A 17,518-nucleotide genomic window follows, 5' to 3' on the forward strand; every position below is an offset into this window, starting at 1 on the left:
ACTGCTCCATGATCTATCTATAGGCTGCCTTCCCCTCACAGATCTATTTCTGCTGCTATGCTTTTGTTTCTGACATGGCCCCCAACTTCAGTGTCCTACATTTTACCTCCTTAGCCAAGTTCTACCTTTAATCAGAGTTCCAGAAAGAGATTCTCCCAGTATACATTGATCTCTTGTCTATATGTCATACTCATGAATATCACTTACTCTGGCACTGATCAAACATATTCTTCTATTGTTAGTAGTATGTTTTGTATGCAGTGTTTGTCTTCTTTAGTATGCCATAAACCTTGAGGTATATCTTTTAAAATTATTTTTTGTATCTCCTACAGAGGTAAGCATGTTATTCACATAGTAGGCACCTAGTAAATGTGCTTGGTGAGCATATGAATGAACAAATGAAGAAATAAAATGCTAGAAAACTTTGAGATAATATTGAATATTACTTTTGTGAAATACAATTAAAAGCAAAAATATGAAAATGAAATTATTTTAAAGTTTTATACCAAGATGCTCAAGGCTCATCTTTTATCTTAAGAAACATGCATGTAGCTCAATTCCATAAACACTTAAATATAATCCAGCTGGGTGTGGTGGCTCACACCTGTAATCGCAGCACTTTGGGAGGCCTAGGCAGGTGGATCACCTGAGGTCAGGAGTTCAAGACCAGCCTCACTAACTTGGTGAAACCCTGTCTCTACTAAAAATTCAAAAATTAGCCAGGTGTGGTGGTGCGTGCCTATAATCCCAGTTACTCAGGAGGCTGAGGCAGGAGAATGAATGGCCTGAACCCGGAAGGCAGAGGTTGCAGTGAGCAGAAATCATGTCACTGCACTCAAACCTGGGTGATAGAATGAGAACCCCATCTCAAAAACAAATAAATAAATAAATAAAATCCAAGTGGAACAACAGATAAACTATTTAAGTTAAACTCACAATAGCTAACATATTTGGATTTCAAGAAACATCTGCTTAAAATAACTTTTTTGTTTCCATTTTGGGGGTCAGGGTAAGAAAAGAGTAAAAAAGAATTACTTTTTAAAAAATGTTATTTTTCCCCTACTAGATAGTTCATATTTTAGCCCCCAATTAGGATAATGACTTCTGTAGGTGGAAAAACATCAGTAGCTCTAAATATTCACCACAAAAGTAGCCTGTGCAAAACTTTTATTTCAAAACTGTGTGCAGCTCAATTCAGAAATGAAAGTAGCATGTCCAAATTACAAAAAAAGCGAGCATAACTGAATTTGTATTGTGTATTCATCATATTGGCCTGCATTTTCTAATAATAAAGTTATTTCACAAAGTTACAAAAAGTAAATATTAGAAATACTTTTATTAATTATGATGTTATTTAAATAAGTTTAAATTTTAAGATAAAGATAAACTCTAAATTGTTGAATTATTTCTTTACAAATTACTTGCAAGATTTTCTACATTTGGAATAGAATCTTTAAGTATAATTATTTCATTAAGTTCTATGATAATCTGAAGAATCCATTCATAACTTTAAGTGATAAAATGGTTATAATATACTTAAAAGAATGTATAAATCATAAAAAGAAAAGTCTTTCATTAAAAAGCCATTAACAATTTATCAAAAGGGATAATTTTTACTTTTTATGCATTATATCTTTTTAGTTATCCTGTTTTTCATGAATACTTAAAAAAAGAATTTTACATTGAACATCTGTATCCAATGAAAAATATATTAGGTGTCAGCTTTCAATTCTGTATATTTTATAGCTCAGAAAGGTGAGTTTTCTTTGGCTAAAACAGACTATTACATACTTTATAGTTGAAATATACTGCCTCAAATGAAGAAAAAATGCAAGTCTGAGACTTTTAAAAATAACTTCATGTGTAACATATTTTCCTTCCAATGATTAAAAATTATTAAATATATATTTTATGTATATTAATAAAATTTATTAAATACATATTTTATCACTATATGATTGTAAGAAAATTAGTTATAATCTTTATATGGGGATGATATATTATCTAATTCTTTATTACATTAATTTAAATATTATCAACAGTAGTTTTTGCAAAAAACAACATAACATAAAAGTAGTCGAACTTAACTATGGCAAATCTTAAGAACATGCTGTGTAGAAATAATTAAAATTTCTCAAGTAAAAGTCATAGAAAGGTAACTATCTCTGTTAAACAGAGTAATATATTCTTTAGTTTAAATTGTGCACCTGGTTTAACACATCAGACTACTGGAAGCAGTGTGATTTTAGCACCAGACAATTATCTTTTTTCCCCAACCCCATCATTTCACTGTGGTTGGTGTTGTTGGGAAAGAAAGAACAATAAATGGATACAATTAAATCATATTAAAGTCCTGACCAGCACTGGTTCATAAAGACAATTGGACTGGACATTAATCTAGAGTATCCTAGTCTAGAAGTAATAGCTTGGCTTCCTGAGTTTATAATTTCAATCTTTGATCTTCACATGATTAATTTAGTCATGAATGACAACTTGCCAGTAGATCAAAATCAGGAAATTTGATTAAATATTGTGTCTAGTCACTTCCTGTTAAAACATTAGAGCTCAATGGTAGGAAATAAAGATCTGCCTGAAATCTTTTGCCAGGCAACTATAATCAACATGCATACTCATATACATCAGGGTATTCCTCCCAGAAATATGTTTGCCATAACTTTAGATTTACGTATCAGCCTATAGAGGGTTTTAGACTGGGGCCACCTGGAAACAATAATTCCTTTTATCTTCTAACTTGTTGAGAAAGAATGTTTTCCTCCCAATAAATTAGTAGTATTGAATTTCTAAAGAATTCTAATAATTATATTTAACAGTTGAGTTCTGATTCTATGCCAAGTACTGTTCTAAGCATTTTCTATGTATTCATGTATTCAATCTTCTCAAGAAAACTGTGAAGTGGCTGCTACTATTATATCCATCTTACAGATAATGAAACTGAGATGTGTAGATTAAGTAACTTGCCTCAGGTCACATGATTAGTGGGTAGAGGAAGTTGGCTTTTTGGCAATTTAGGTTCAGAGTGGCTTTTAGCCACTATGCCTAACTACTTAAATATTTGCTGAATACACAAATGACTATTTTCTATGACAATGCATTCTCCCTCATGCAGCTGTCTTTATCTATGTAGAAACACCACAGAAACCTCTTTAGAAAAAAAAAAATCAGCTGGGGATTGAAGATTGCAGTGTTGGAAAATGAATAGCCATCCACCTTGTAGATTGAAGAATGGCTAACAATATTATTCAGGCAAATTCTGGTATTTGGCATGATTCATTGAAGAAGAAAGTTGGTATATTTTTAATCCCTAAAGACGGTCCAGTTACTATCAAATTCTATTTTCGTCCCCACTGTACCTCTCAATACAAATATATTTTTCTAACTGAAGAATTCAAAGTGGTTCATATGCTCTCTTTAACCAAAATTATTCAGTATTTTGAGACTAAAGATTCAAGGTTGTGAGCTAGGAAACGGTTCATTATATGAAAAATCCCTAGACCAGCACCTGCTTCACACTGATTTTCAAGCGTCTACCCTGCATTTATATCAAAAAAGGTAAACCTGGTTCTGTTGCACAAGTCACATGCAAAATTAGAATAACTGCTCTGACAGATGTCAACTTGTGAACATGAAGCTGATTCTGTAAACTTTTGAACTAACACAACATCCCACCTGTCCTAAGGAATTTTAATTGACTGTACCAAGAATATGAGAACTCTGCAGAATAAGTATCTGGTAAAAGGACTTTAAGAAAAAAGAAAAGCACGGTGTTCTGTATTTGACAGCAGCAACCCTAATAAACAGGTGCTTAAATTTTTAATGCTGAAAATGTTATAATTTTTAAGAATAACTGAAAAAAATAAAATGTTAAATATTGCTCAGATTAAGTAGAAAAGAACTGCATTTTTTATATGCAGAAAGGTCAGAGAAAGAGTAAATCACCATGACATCAACTGTCAATGTATTTTCTAAATACAAGTAAAATCAATTCAGCACAATTTGATTTTTAATATATCTGATGATTTACTCAAAGTCCCTGCATTATCCAGCACATATGCCTATATCCTTAAGATCTACAATCTTTAAGAACAATGCTAATTTATTTGATGTTTAACAACTATAATCCTATCTTTAAAATATAATCACAAGTAATTTATACAGCATTATTGGACAAATATTAATTGAAAATAAAGGTAGGCTATAATTTTCTATTAAAAATACATGTGAAATAGACAATTTGAGAACACTTATTTTAGTATATAATCAAAGCCAAGCCAATAATAATCTTCAAAAGTCCATTAATAATTATAAAAGTAGTAGAATATGCCCAATGTATTTGAAAAATGGGTGGTTGCTATAATCCAGGACTGTTAATTTAATAACATGATGTTTGCTCACAATGACAATTAAAAATTTCCCTAATATTTATTTTCATATGCATTTCATGTTCTAATATACCAGAAGGGCATAGTTAAATAACAAATTCGCAATAGTTGGTTCTCAAAAATAACAAAACAGAAGACCTAAAATAAAAATGAAATGTGTATATTTAAGGTATAATAGACAACAATGGCTAAATAAACTTTTTATAAAGAAAGACAACGAGATCTTCATGACTGTTTTGCTGTCTTTTTTAAATGTTGGTCACAAAACTGCTCTGGGGTGCCAGCCATTATTCAAAAACATAGTAGGACTACAAAGAGTATTTTCTACAAGATCAGTAGATATATCTAATGATATGTAAATACTCAGTAAATATTACATGATAATATTTTCATGAATCAGAATGTGCTACCCCCAGACAAATCCCAACTACTACAAACCGCTTATTCATCTTAAGTAGTTAATATCACAAGATAGCTTGTATTCTATAATCCAATATATAAATTTCAGCTAGCTTAAAAGTTTACAGTTGATGCTTTAACCCTATGCCTAGGAATTTTAAATGGTATTCATTATTATTATTAAGCATATTATCTGGAAATGACAGTTTAATATCTACATATGTTACATGGATATGAACATTGGTTTATGAACCAATGAAATCACTTTCTTCTCTATCAAATCATTTTTATCCAAAAAAAATCAGAATATAAATGGAATATTCTTTAAGGAACTATATTTTTAATAGACAGTTTGTATGTAGGATCAGAAATATCTGAATTTAGAATATCATTAATTCTAATAGAATTCTAATATCATTAATTCTCCTTTTGAAAAACATAAAAGAAAAAAATTACATTTTAGGCAAATACACTAGAAATAAGCAGAAAATCTTTCCACAAGAAAACTCTAATAGCACAAGTGCAAAACCTAATTAAAAGCTTTAATTTAATATGTAAATTTCTACCTCACCTAGGAATTCAGAGGAGATATATCAATTCTGAAGCTACTTTCAAGACTTACTATCTTTTTACTTTTTATCTCTTTCAAGTAGATAAAAAGCAAGGTTTCAAAAAGAACTGCGTAATAAAAGTCTGCAAATATTTCTGAAGTGACAAAACAGTCAATAATAAATAATTTTAAAATTTACTTTAATTGCTCCATTTCCAAAGTATGTGAATACTAAATATATCTAAGTGTAAGAAAAATATCTTCTAACATGAGATATAAATTTATTATTTCCCTCCTTGTTATCATCATTGTAGTACACAATGCATTTTTCTACCTCCAAATGTTTCACCACTTTTTAATAATCTCAAGTTATTAGTCTACTTTTCAAATTGCCATGAGGGTATTGACTTGAAGTCTATTATCTATCTACTTTGTATGAACTGAAGTCCATTCTAAGGTTATACTTCACTGTATCTTTCCTTTTCTGAGAAAATTTCATGAGCCATCAATTGCTTTTGTGTTATAACTACTAACATTAAGAAATTCTTAATTTTTTAAAAAAAGTCATTCATTTATATAAATCTTCTCCTTATTTATGTATATTGATGACTCTTTCAACTGCCCCAAACTGGGTCTCAGGAGATGGATTTCCTAAAAGCTTAGACTTTTGGATCTGGAAAGGACATTAGAGATCATCTACTTCAACTCCTTTATTTTATGGTTGAGGACACTGAGCCCAGAAAAGATAGCTGAGTGACTTTGGGCAAGTTTCCTACCAAGTAGCAGAGCCAGAACCAGAAGCCAGGTCTCCTGATGCCCAGTTAGGAGCCAGGTCTCCTGACTTTTAATCCAAGGATCTTTCCATTACACACACTGACTCTCTATTCTTTGAGGCTGTCTTGGGCTGCTCACACTGATCAACCTGCCCTGTAAATGACTGCGCTCACTAAATAAAATGCCTTTGATGACAAGTCATAGGACATTATAGCATACCTGTATAAGCAGGCTATACTTTAATTAATCACACTTTTCCTCTATTTAGAACATCTCAATGGCTTCTCATGATCATACTGTAAATTATAAGCTCCTTAATATGATCTTCAAAGTAATATATGATCTAGCCTGAACATGCCTCATGAAACTCTCTTCCTCTTTCTTTTCTGTTGAAACTAGACTTGCTTCATTTCTTGCAATGTACCCAACTCCTTCCTACATCAACATATGTTCTTCCCTCCCTGCAAAGGCTCTTATCCCATGTTTGGTCTGACTAGCTAATAATCTACACTTCTCAGTTTAAATATATGTTCCTATAAAAAATAAATAAATACAAAAGCCATGCACAAGTCCAGGGCCAGGCAGAGCAAGCAAAACCCTGATAAAATGTGCTAAACCCCTGCCAAACCCAAGCCCGCTGATCCACCTCATTTTACATCTTAATTGCAACCTGTATCTTTTAGTATGTACAACAAGTAATAGGTTATATATTCAATTAATTATTTACTGGGTTTTTTTGCTAATCTACTCTAAGCTTTGTCAGAAGAGGTACTACGTCTACTCCTAATCACTATCCTCCAGTACCTAGATGACTGTCTGGAACACAACAATCATAATAGTTATTTACAGCTTGATCATATGCCAGACCTTCTTCTAAAGGTTATTATCTCATTCCAACTTCCAACAATCCCATAAAGTTGGTTTTATTATAGTATTTATTTTACAGATTATATAACCAAGGCACAGTGCAATAAGAAATTTGCCCAGTATCACACAATAAGTGGTAAAACCAGTATTTGAATTGAAGCATTCGTATCCCAGAGTCTTTTTTTTTTTTTTTTTTTTTTACCAATGCCTGTGCTGAGGCACACTCAAATGTTTGTTGAAAACAATGAACGAGTTTATGCACAAAATCAAATTACGTTTCACTGAAGTATATAAGTGGAATAATAATAACAAGAAGATAGTGTTTACTATGGCCAGACACTGACACTGTTCTATTTACTATACATATGTTAATCATTCACTCCCACAGCAGCCCTACAAAGTAGTTACTACTGGTATTACCACTGTACAGATGAGGAAAATGAGGCACAGACAGGTAAGTAATTTGCCCAAGATCACACTGCTAGCAAGTGGCAGATCTGGGGTTGAAACACAGGTAGTCTATTTCCAGAGCCTGTGTTCTTAACTTTTATTCTATATACCATATTTGTGATTGTCCATATCTGAAAACTGATAGCTCAAATTTAATAATTAATTACTAATATAACAATCATTAGTGAACCCCAAAAAGACAAAAGAGAGAGAAAAATTCATCTGTTTAGGCTTAAACAACTCCCTCTCCTTGGTGGAGATAAAAGTTTATCCTCTGCATGAATGAATTACTAAAAGGTGTAGCCCCTTTCTTCTGGTGGAGCCAGTTCTATAGCAGTGTGAAGGGTCTTTCTGGGGAGTGTCTTCTTTTTTTTCTAACATCACTATCTGTTGGTGCAGGGTACAATTTGCATACCCATATTCAGTAGCCTTGGTTAGACTACAGAGTTGCCAAAATTGTGTGTGTACTATGAAGAAAAAAGAAACATAGAATAAAGAAATCCTAGGATAAAGACTAAAAAATAAATAAAAACAAAAGCCATGCACAAGTCTAGAGACATGGAGAGCAAGCAAAATCCTGATAAAATGTGCTAATCCCCTGCCAAACCTTGCCAAAATTTCAGATGAACAGGGTGCACCTTACTGAGCTCTTCGGTTTCATTAATTACGAAGTGAGAATAACAATTCTTACCTTGACAGATACCTTAAATAATAAAATAGTGTTTATTAAATCCCCCCTGAAAATGATAAAGCTGCATACAAGTTCTATGTTTACTCAATGCTCAAATCTTATATCTTATAAAATTTACAGGGATCTTTTTCTCACATTTAAATTAAATTCATTATCTGTAAAAACCTTGGTGGAAATAGTATTGCTATATATTATAATCCTTTAAACATGTGATTCCATTTTCGTATAGTTGAAATTTTATCCTGTGAATATGAAAGCACAAGAGAAACAAAAGGAAAGGCAGCTTTACTAGGAGGTAGCACGAGGTCAGCTAAAGTACTTTTAGATTAGACCTTAAAAACAAAAGCAAATGGAAAAGAAAAATTTTAGTTCGAGTTTGGATGACTCTAGTCAGCTCATTTGGAAAAAAGATACAGAATTTTGTTCTTGAGTTTGGGTATTCAGCAGTTTTAGAAGGTGTGTTGTAAAAGTAGGGCAAAGAAATCCAGATTTAGAAGGCAGATTTTACAGACACTGTGGCCTGTGTACAATGTCAAAAGAATAGGTCAAATCGGTCAGCTGCATGAAAGAAAAGCCAAAAATAAATCAGACCAGCATATAGATAAAATGAGCAATCTGACCACATATTTCCACATTTCAATGAATCGTATTGGAATTACTAAGCACAGTTACTGTGAGAGACACTGGGAAATTCATTTAAATTTTCCACCTGCTTCAGGTTTCCCAGATGCAAAAGCCAAATAATAAAAGTCTTTCTTTCCAAGGTACTATCACATGCTTAGGTGAAGGACACTACAGGAGGAAAAATAAAACAAAAACTGTTATCTTTGCTCACAAAATGAGATCTTATAACCTTACCTAATAGATTGGTTAACCACAAGGCCAGATCTTCTTTCATTGGTAGCAAATTAGCTTCATGTCTGCTGGCTAGCCATTGGCTATACTGATGCATATCAGAGAGGCCAGGTCCACTGCGTACCTTTGGGCTCAGAGCAGAGCACATTATTTATCCACTTGTAATACCTGTTTTGGAAACAAAAGAAATTGCTTTTAATACAGATTTCTCTCATTAAAATGTTGTCATCATGACATTATAATGAACTGGATCCATGGGTTTTTTGATGACAGTTTAGTTTATTAATTATTAAACCCCATGAAACACTATTTGCTTTATCTGTACTGGCCCTCTCACTTTTGGCCAACCACTTGGTAGGAAAACAGCAGCAATCAAAGGTCAAGTAGAAAATCAAACAAAAAGCTCCACGCTTGTATGAAATGATATACTTGGAAAGAGCCAGCTTTTAGGCAAGAAATTCCACTTACCGAAACAAAAGGAAAAGTTAAAATGTTAGTGTCCAATTTGTTAACTCCCATTGTTTGGGCTATTATTTAAAACCATATATTTTCACAGAATTTTATGACTGAACACTAGCATTGACAGCATTTGTACAACTCACTGTAAACACATGATCATTACCCTTAATAATATTGCCTAAAAGGTTACGCAAAGCACTTTTTTGCGGGAGAGAAGGCCAAGCAATCGTGGACTCACAATTTAGAGAACTGGGTGAGGATCAGGGGAAGAGGTACATGCAGAGAGTCTCTACTACACTTCTCCCTTGCAGTCAAAGAAAACAAAAACAGAGGATAAGTGACTTCACTAAGATCATACAGCTAGGTCATAACAGAACTAGGCTTGAACCTGAGTCTTCATACTCCCAAGACCACTACAATTTCTGTAATGACACATTTTTACAAAATGAAATGGTCAATAACTTATACTGATAATAACCCAAGAATTGCACCATAATTTTAACAAATGCTGCCAGAGGTGTTTCTTTGTCCTCTGCCATTCCTACAATCACTGTTTCTTTCTTTTTTATCTTTCTACTTTATTTGTTTTACATGCTGGGTTTTGTTAGAAATTATCTTTAGAGTAGAAATATTTAAATATCTTCTTACATCTATAAAAACAAGAGATGCTTTCATTTACCTGATCATCTTGTGACTAGTGCAGTCCCCTATTTGGGTTGTAGAAAAGGTATTTGAATATACAATTGGCCTTGAATATAGCACTTCTGTTTGTTTGTTTTATATTTTTTAGTAGAGTCGGGGTTTTGCTATGTTGGCCAGGCTGGTCTTAAAGTCCTGACTCAAGTGATCCAACTGCCTCGGCCTCCCCATATGCTGGGATTACAGGCATGAGCCACTGTGCTGGGACAGAATATAGCACTTTTTTATGCATTATTTAGAGGATGTAAGACTACATAAGACCTAATGGAGCAGCTAATAGTCATAATGTTTAACAACATGTAAGATTCCACTCTTTATATAAATATGCTTATGAAATGACCAGATGCTTATGATCATATAACAATGAAAATGAAAATATTTGCAACAGGCAAGAAGTAATGTTTATATGATATCATGGGGTTTTCAGTGATATTCCAATATTTATGGCATTTTAAAGTTACCAATAAATTATATATTCTCCTTTTGGTTTTATTATTTGAAAGTCTATATACTATTCCTTTCCAGGTAACCCCAAACTCAAATTCACTTAGCATAAGTTAATTTCTTTTAAATATTGCTTTTGAAAAAAATAAGACATGGATATTTAGAAAAATGCAAAATATGAGCATCTCCTAAATATTTTGCTGTAGTTTTAGAAAAGACTGTTGGGATTATGAGTAAGTACCTAAAAACTATCATAAATACACAATTTAAAAGCACAATTCCATTTCTAATTAAATTACTCTCTTGAGTAATTTTTTCTAAAAAAATCATAAATTTTCTCTGAAAACATCTTACATATATCTATCTAAAGTCAACCATTGTAAATGTGAACTGCTTTTAATACACCTTGTCATATGCTATTAGACTGTCATTATGGGAATCAGAATATCACCATTGTTTATTATTTCATAGTTAATAATGACATTACCCATATAAAGTCCTAAAGTTTTCTCCAAATTCTGTGATTAAATGCCAAAAACCTAAAGCATATTTTGCTCCATTTAAAAAAAAATATGTCTAGTCCCAGAAAAGCAAAACATTTCCTTGTAGCTAAGATTCCTACATGCCAGCTAGCCTCAGAAGCATTTAAGTAATAATACATATAAGCACATGATTCATACATTTAGATAACTAATTGAAATCTTAAAAGGGTTACCTCTAAAATGCCTTTCTTCTCAAGACACAATCTCTCCCACTACTTTCCTGAAAGTGAGATGTGGCAGTTCAGTAACTTTACCTACACCCTATTATGTGCTCTGCAACTTCCATTTAAGCATCAGAGTCCTATTTTGCTCTATAAAAGCAAGAAGACACCTCAGATTCTTAAGCTCATTGTCCAGCAAAGAATTCATCAAGGGATAGTTTACAGTAAGCCTAATGGCATGTAACAATTTCAATGAGCCAGGACACAATCCTTTCCCTCAAAACTTCTAAACAGTGAAGTTTTTATTTTCCTTGACAGTGGCACATTTATTTCTCATGTACTCTGTCCTGTGTTTTGCCAGAAAAGTAACTCAAACTAAATTCTAATAATTAGAGATGAACATTAAGTAAAAACAATAAAAATAATTAAGCAACTTTTATTTTGCTACTTTGTCTATAGTCAAAACTTTAGTGGCCAAAAGAAAGCAAAAAACAGTTACATGTTCCCAGGAGGCAGAGATGAGAGAAAGAAGGCTTAGTGAGTAATTAACATGCAATAGAAGTTAAACAATTACACATATGTCAAATATGTAGTAAACTAAAGCCACTGTCATAGATAAGGTCTCTTCTGTTTAAGTCCCTTCTGAAAACAGTTGGGATTCTCAATTTCTCCTGATCCTTTTTTCACATTTCAAATCACTACCAAACTTAGCATGACTCAACAGTTTGGCTGAAAGTCAATACCTGGAGGCTTTGGATTTAGATTTGGCTAATCCATGAATATGAAACATGAAAATGGATTCAGCTAGCATGATCAAAATTTGGAGTATGGAGAATTTATCCCATGGTGAAGTAGTTTCTAATTAAAAGTATTATATTGTGGTGAAGAAAGGTTAAATTAATTTATATTACTCACATAAAAAGATCACTATGGAATTTTACCCTTCTTATAACTTTTTAAAGAAATGTTTAGTCAATATGGATCATCTGAGTTACATTATAAATAGCAAGCTACACAAAAAGATAATTTCAGTTCTTTTGAGTTCATTCAAAAGTTTTCAAAACCTCAAGAGATGCCAAGGGGTAACATTTAAAGGTGGGAAATAAAGCGATTGACGATCCACCAGACTTGAAGAAAACGGTGAGGTTAGGGAGAAAGAAAATCTTCTTTGTATAATATATCTAAACACTGAGTGATGTTTCCAAAAAGTATATATAGTACAAGTATTTAAAAACCTTGATAAGTAACTTTGGTAAGTATTAAACAAAGTCAATCACTTTAAAAAGAGGAGTAAGGAATCAAATACTTCTATGCCTCCTCCAAGCTTTCTGGGTCTACCTAAAATGGATAATCAACCCTTAAGACTAGAAATTCAGGAAAATAAAACTTAAAGAGAAAAACATGCAGAAACTTAATACAAAATCCTTCAAAGACTGCGTGTGTATATATTTTTTCTTTCTTTCCATCGTAGAAGTGATTCTGGAATAACAATTATGAATACGAACAGACTTGAAATAGCCCAGGAGAAGAAGAAAAAATTAATGACTTTGTAAGTAAAATATCACATGTTTAAAGACTCTGTCTAGTTTGTTGTCCCAGAATCCCAGCTGAAGACATCATAATTTGGACTGCGAAGAAAAAGTATTCTTCCATGCCACCTAGAGGTGTGCTTTGACTATGACCAAAGTGATTTCTGGCTTATCTCTAGAATTTGCTGACATGTTAGAGAAAATGCATTGCGATATTACATAGAAAAGAAACTGGAAAGACAAAATAAAAATAATAAAATAATAAATATTACATCACTTCTGTCTGCTATGAGATTTAACTTAGAAGTCTGAATAATGGATAGAATATTGGAACTGGAATCAGAAGACCAGGGTCAAATAATAGCTCCACGACCTAGCCATTTAATAGCTATGCTAGTCTAGCCATATGAATTTTTCTCTTTGTACCTGTGTTTACTACTATATACAAAGGAGGCTGAAACCTTAAAGATAATTGTGAGGCTTATATATCTGTGCCAATGCTTGGCATATATTTAATATTCAACACATTTGATATTAGCAAAATCTAAATGCTCACCATCAGAAATGTGCCAAAATAATACTTCTATTGACTTATCCCAAAAAGAAAAGCAATTTTGTGACAAAATAGGAATATTTTATAGAACTCTAAATCATTTAAAAAAGACAAAGGACAAGAAGGAGAACAGATAAATGTATTAATAATACAATAAATAATGGATTATTCCAAGTTTTCTTCATATTGAAAAGAATGCTGCCCTAAGATGATGATTAGTCAGTTAATAGGGAAATGCTCTATCTCTCAAAGTAAGTATGAGAGGATATCACTACCACCCCTCCCCTATGTACACACACAGACTCAACTGTTACCATTTAAAACAATGAATCCTAATCAACCCACAGTTAAAGATCTCATCCCTAAAGGTAATCTTTGCTCTCATCTGCAGCATTGGTCCTTACATCTATTCAGTTTTCACATTACCTTTTAAAATTAAAAACAAACAGTGCTTCAAACTGAATATCCTTCCAAAATATGGAAGGAGAAAATGCCAATTGTCTAGCTGGACTCAAAGAATAAACCACCCAGGGAGGTTCTAGATGTCTTCTTCATCATTATGAATTCTCTACTTTTTTGTGATTCATTTTGGCTCATTAATAGTATCTCACAAAATATACATTTTCAACCAATGTCATGGATGCAAAATCTTACTCTAAAGGTCTAATCAGAAAATAAAGTCCATAATTTCATCAGAAAGGCAATTTCAGATCTTGTAATGGGACCTCCACTTCAGGCTCAGTAGTGCAACTTATCCACAAATTGAAAAGCACCAAACATGAAGCAGAATGACACTTAATGGTAGTTTATCATAATAAAAATCTTTAAATTCAAAGGAATCTTAGAAGAACTATATATTCAAACTCCTCGTTATTAATAAGGGGTCGGTAGTCTAAGAGGATATTTTGCCCATGGTAACAAGACTGTTTTTTCATAATCATTAAAAATATCTCACTCAGCTTTTGTGATTCTTAATTTTGTGTAGTGCTGACTCTCTTTTAGAGATCTCTTTCTTATCCCACAGTCCCATCTTGATTTGTCTTGAGTGAAATGATGGTATAGTTACAAATAACAATTTCTTCTCAAATCATGATTAAAAAACAAAACTAAGACTGAGTGGGGATTGATTTTCTATATTTTCATGTTATTAGGGATATTGTAAAGTTTTCTTTAAGAAATCATGCCAAACCATCCTTCCAACAATTTAGCACAGGTTTTTAAACCCCTAACAGATTAGCTTGGAACATAATTAAAATAGAAAACCATCTGACAGTCATTAACAATATTAGCAATTAGAATATTTAAGGGTTTACATCAAAATTTTATCTAAGTTGATTAGGTAAACCTCAATTCATGAGAAAATTCTTTTCTGTTGTTTTAATGTAAAGATTTCTGTTTTACTTAACGTAGTAAATGTATAATGTAGTTAAGAACTAGCAGAGTTATACATTCTGTGGAAATATATATACATATATGAGATGGTCTCACATAAGGAAGATTAGCAAAATTTTAATTGTATTGACCCTGAAAACATTTAATACAGAAAATTACACAAGCCTCTTACTTAATTTTGACAACAGATTATTTTCTACTTTTACTCCAGTTCATTTCTCTAGACAAAAAAAACACTGAGTGGAAACCTTCCTAGTTGCTCAGGTTTAAAGAAGCAGCTGGGTCCTGTTTGGACCTTAATATCAAAACCACAGAGATACCAAACCAACCTTACAACATATCCTGCAATTTCAAACAAAAGTCTCTCTGTCAGCAGCTATAGCCGCATCATGCCTTTTCAACCAAGGTAACTTAATTTTCCAAAGTTTCCCTGAGTCTTCAATGCAGACTTCCAGTCTTGAAGCAAGATTTTTAAGTAACACACAACATACTTACGGTTAATATAAGATCAGATATTTCACCATACTCGAAAGTTTAAGGTTTAACTGAAGTTTCTAACCAAGATGCTAGAAAATTCCAGGGCAATCACATGACCTTTTGCACCAGTTGAAATAATGTTTGTCATGTGAACTTATTTCCTAGTAAAGCACAGTCCATAACACTACAGTATAGTGTTTAACAATGAAGTAATGAAATAAACCCAAACTTTAGTAGTATACCAGCTGAAATCCAAGCTACCTTTTTCCATGTAAGAGACCATTTAGGTAGCCCCATGCAAAGTCTCCAGTGTGCGTTGCAAAGGCACACTGTCCCATGGCTTATCCATCTGTCCCTTACCTTCTCTTAGGCAGTCAAAACCCAGACACCCATATTGGAGAGGACCACCAAAGCCACCACCTTCACCGCAGTTAGAGGAAAGCATTCCTCGAGGAGGAGTTCATTGATCAATATCAAAGACAGGCTGGGCAAATCAGACCCAGCTGTAGTTAATCAGTGTCCACACTGCTAACAGTTTGGGGTAAAGAAGCAATGAGCACAGGGCTTGCTCTGCCTTGCCTCTGTGAATCTCAGGGGATAGGTGAGGAGGAAAGGTGGACTTCCTCTGCCCAGCTCGTACATTCAACCTGTCCGAGCCTTTATTTTAATACTAGGATGTCAAATGGGTGTTCTTGTGCACAAGCAGATCCTATTTCCTTGGAATAAGATCTCCCATACACAATTTGTCTAACTTTGTTTGAGAGGTTTGGAGGAGATAATTTTATAAGAATAAAGTTTTGCAAACTCTTCACTGTAAGATCATCGAGGTGAGAGGATGAAGATGAAGAAGGTTGGAGAAGGTAAAGCCTTGCGATTTCAAAAAGAATAGAATAACCCTCCCTCAACCTCAATTGTTTTTGGAATGTAGAAACAGAATCTGTTAACCCTTGCTTTTGCTCCCTCTTCGTTCAAGACAATGGAAACTTCTTCTGATGCCTGAGCTAAGTTAATGGTAATTTAGCATACTGAGCTGACAGAATTTAACTTTGCCAGTATAAATAAAGTCTTCAAAGCAAAATTGTCTCCTTTGTTCCCCAAACAATTTCGGAGTCCACTTTCAACTTTGGACTGAACAAAAAGAATGATACCATGCAAAGTCTTCCCAAAGTATGCTGATATATATCGGCTTGCGTTTGTTGATTCACATAAAACTCAATTTCATCAAACTTATCAGACACAAACAGTGAGTATCACCCCAGATCACACATGTGGCGCTCTTTCCTCCCATTCTGGCCTCAAAGACAAGTAAAACATTTAGGATCCGTCCATTAAGACCATTCTGGCTCCATCCCACCCCCCATGACAACGCTGAACATGAATTAGAGATACCCTTGTGCACGAATGCATATGTGTGCATTTATAATCGATGTGTTCATCAAAAATCCTCACTCTATCCCTGGTTGGCAGAGCTACCCCAACGGGCTTACGTGCTGCAGTCATCCGGGGTGTTCCACAAAAGGGATAAGGAACACATGGTTGTTTCCAGGGAATCAGAAAGTCACCCACTGCAGTGAACACCCACTCTTAGAGACAGAGCCTGTCCAACTGTCCGTGGCTCCTCACTTCCCCGCCTCGTTCCTGAGGTTATTTTTTAATGACCTCTCCCCTCCCCCGCCGCCCCCGGTGCAGTAGACAGGCAGGGACTCCCGTGAGCCCCGGCTGCAGAGCGCGCGCGCTACGGCGGCGTTGGCGCAGAGCTGGGCCAGCCAGTCATGCTCACCCCCGCGTCCTGAGCTGGGCTGCTGGCGGCTCTCAGAGGCGCCTGGGCTCCGGGCTGGGCTCCTGCAGCTTCTCGAGGCCGGCCCCCTCCAGGCGCAGGTCCTGCAGCAGCCGCTCCCCGCACCCCACCAGCCTGGCGGCAGCGGCAGCAGCTACAGCCGCACTACCCCTCTTCATACTTCTCTGATAGCTCCTTTTAGTGCTGTTTGGGAAAACGATTTTTTCTCCCTGCCAGAAACAGATTTCCTACATTTCATCAGTCCTCATAGACCGAGCGGAAGTAAAATGCTTACTTTTTCTGGTGGACAGCAAATGCAATTGACACCGATTTACCCTTCAAACGGGGAGAGATTGTATTACAAGTCCTTGGCAGCAATTCCGAGGTTGGGGCCAAGCTTCAGCCCCCTCCTTGTCCCCCAAACACTAACCTAAGAGAGAAAAGGTGGGGGGTGGGGAGGGGATCATATTTAACTCTAGAGTTTTAACAGACTCAATGG

The 17,518-nt window shown here is 34.3% G+C and overlaps 1 protein-coding gene across 6 annotated transcripts in view; it reads right to left on the reverse strand.

Annotated features, from left to right (window-relative positions):
• Positions 1–17,311, reverse strand: part of GAS2 (growth arrest specific 2) — a 139,575-nt gene extending 122,264 nt beyond the window's left edge. For 2 of the 6 annotated variants that reach the window (XM_064365099.1, XM_064365102.1), the window contains exons 1-2: positions 17,023–17,311; positions 8,990–9,154 (exon numbers count right to left, since the gene is read on the reverse strand). In XM_064365099.1, the coding sequence (XP_064221169.1) occupies positions 8,990–9,134 (145 nt within the window). In that variant the 5' untranslated portion in view covers positions 9,135–9,154; positions 17,023–17,311. Of the gene's footprint in view, positions 1–8,989; positions 9,155–15,260; positions 15,277–15,602; positions 15,835–17,022 lie in introns of those variants that run through there. The other 4 variants (XM_064365098.1, XM_064365103.1, XM_064365100.1 and 1 more) reach the window with 3 other exon arrangements.
• Between the last annotated feature and the right edge of the window lie 207 nt (positions 17,312–17,518).

The sequence above is a fragment of the Aotus nancymaae genome, unplaced genomic scaffold (assembly GCF_030222135.1).
Source record: "Aotus nancymaae isolate 86718 unplaced genomic scaffold, 86718_ANA_hifiasm-v0.15.2.pri h1tg000059l, whole genome shotgun sequence".
Lineage (NCBI taxonomy): Eukaryota > Metazoa > Chordata > Mammalia > Primates > Aotidae > Aotus > Aotus nancymaae.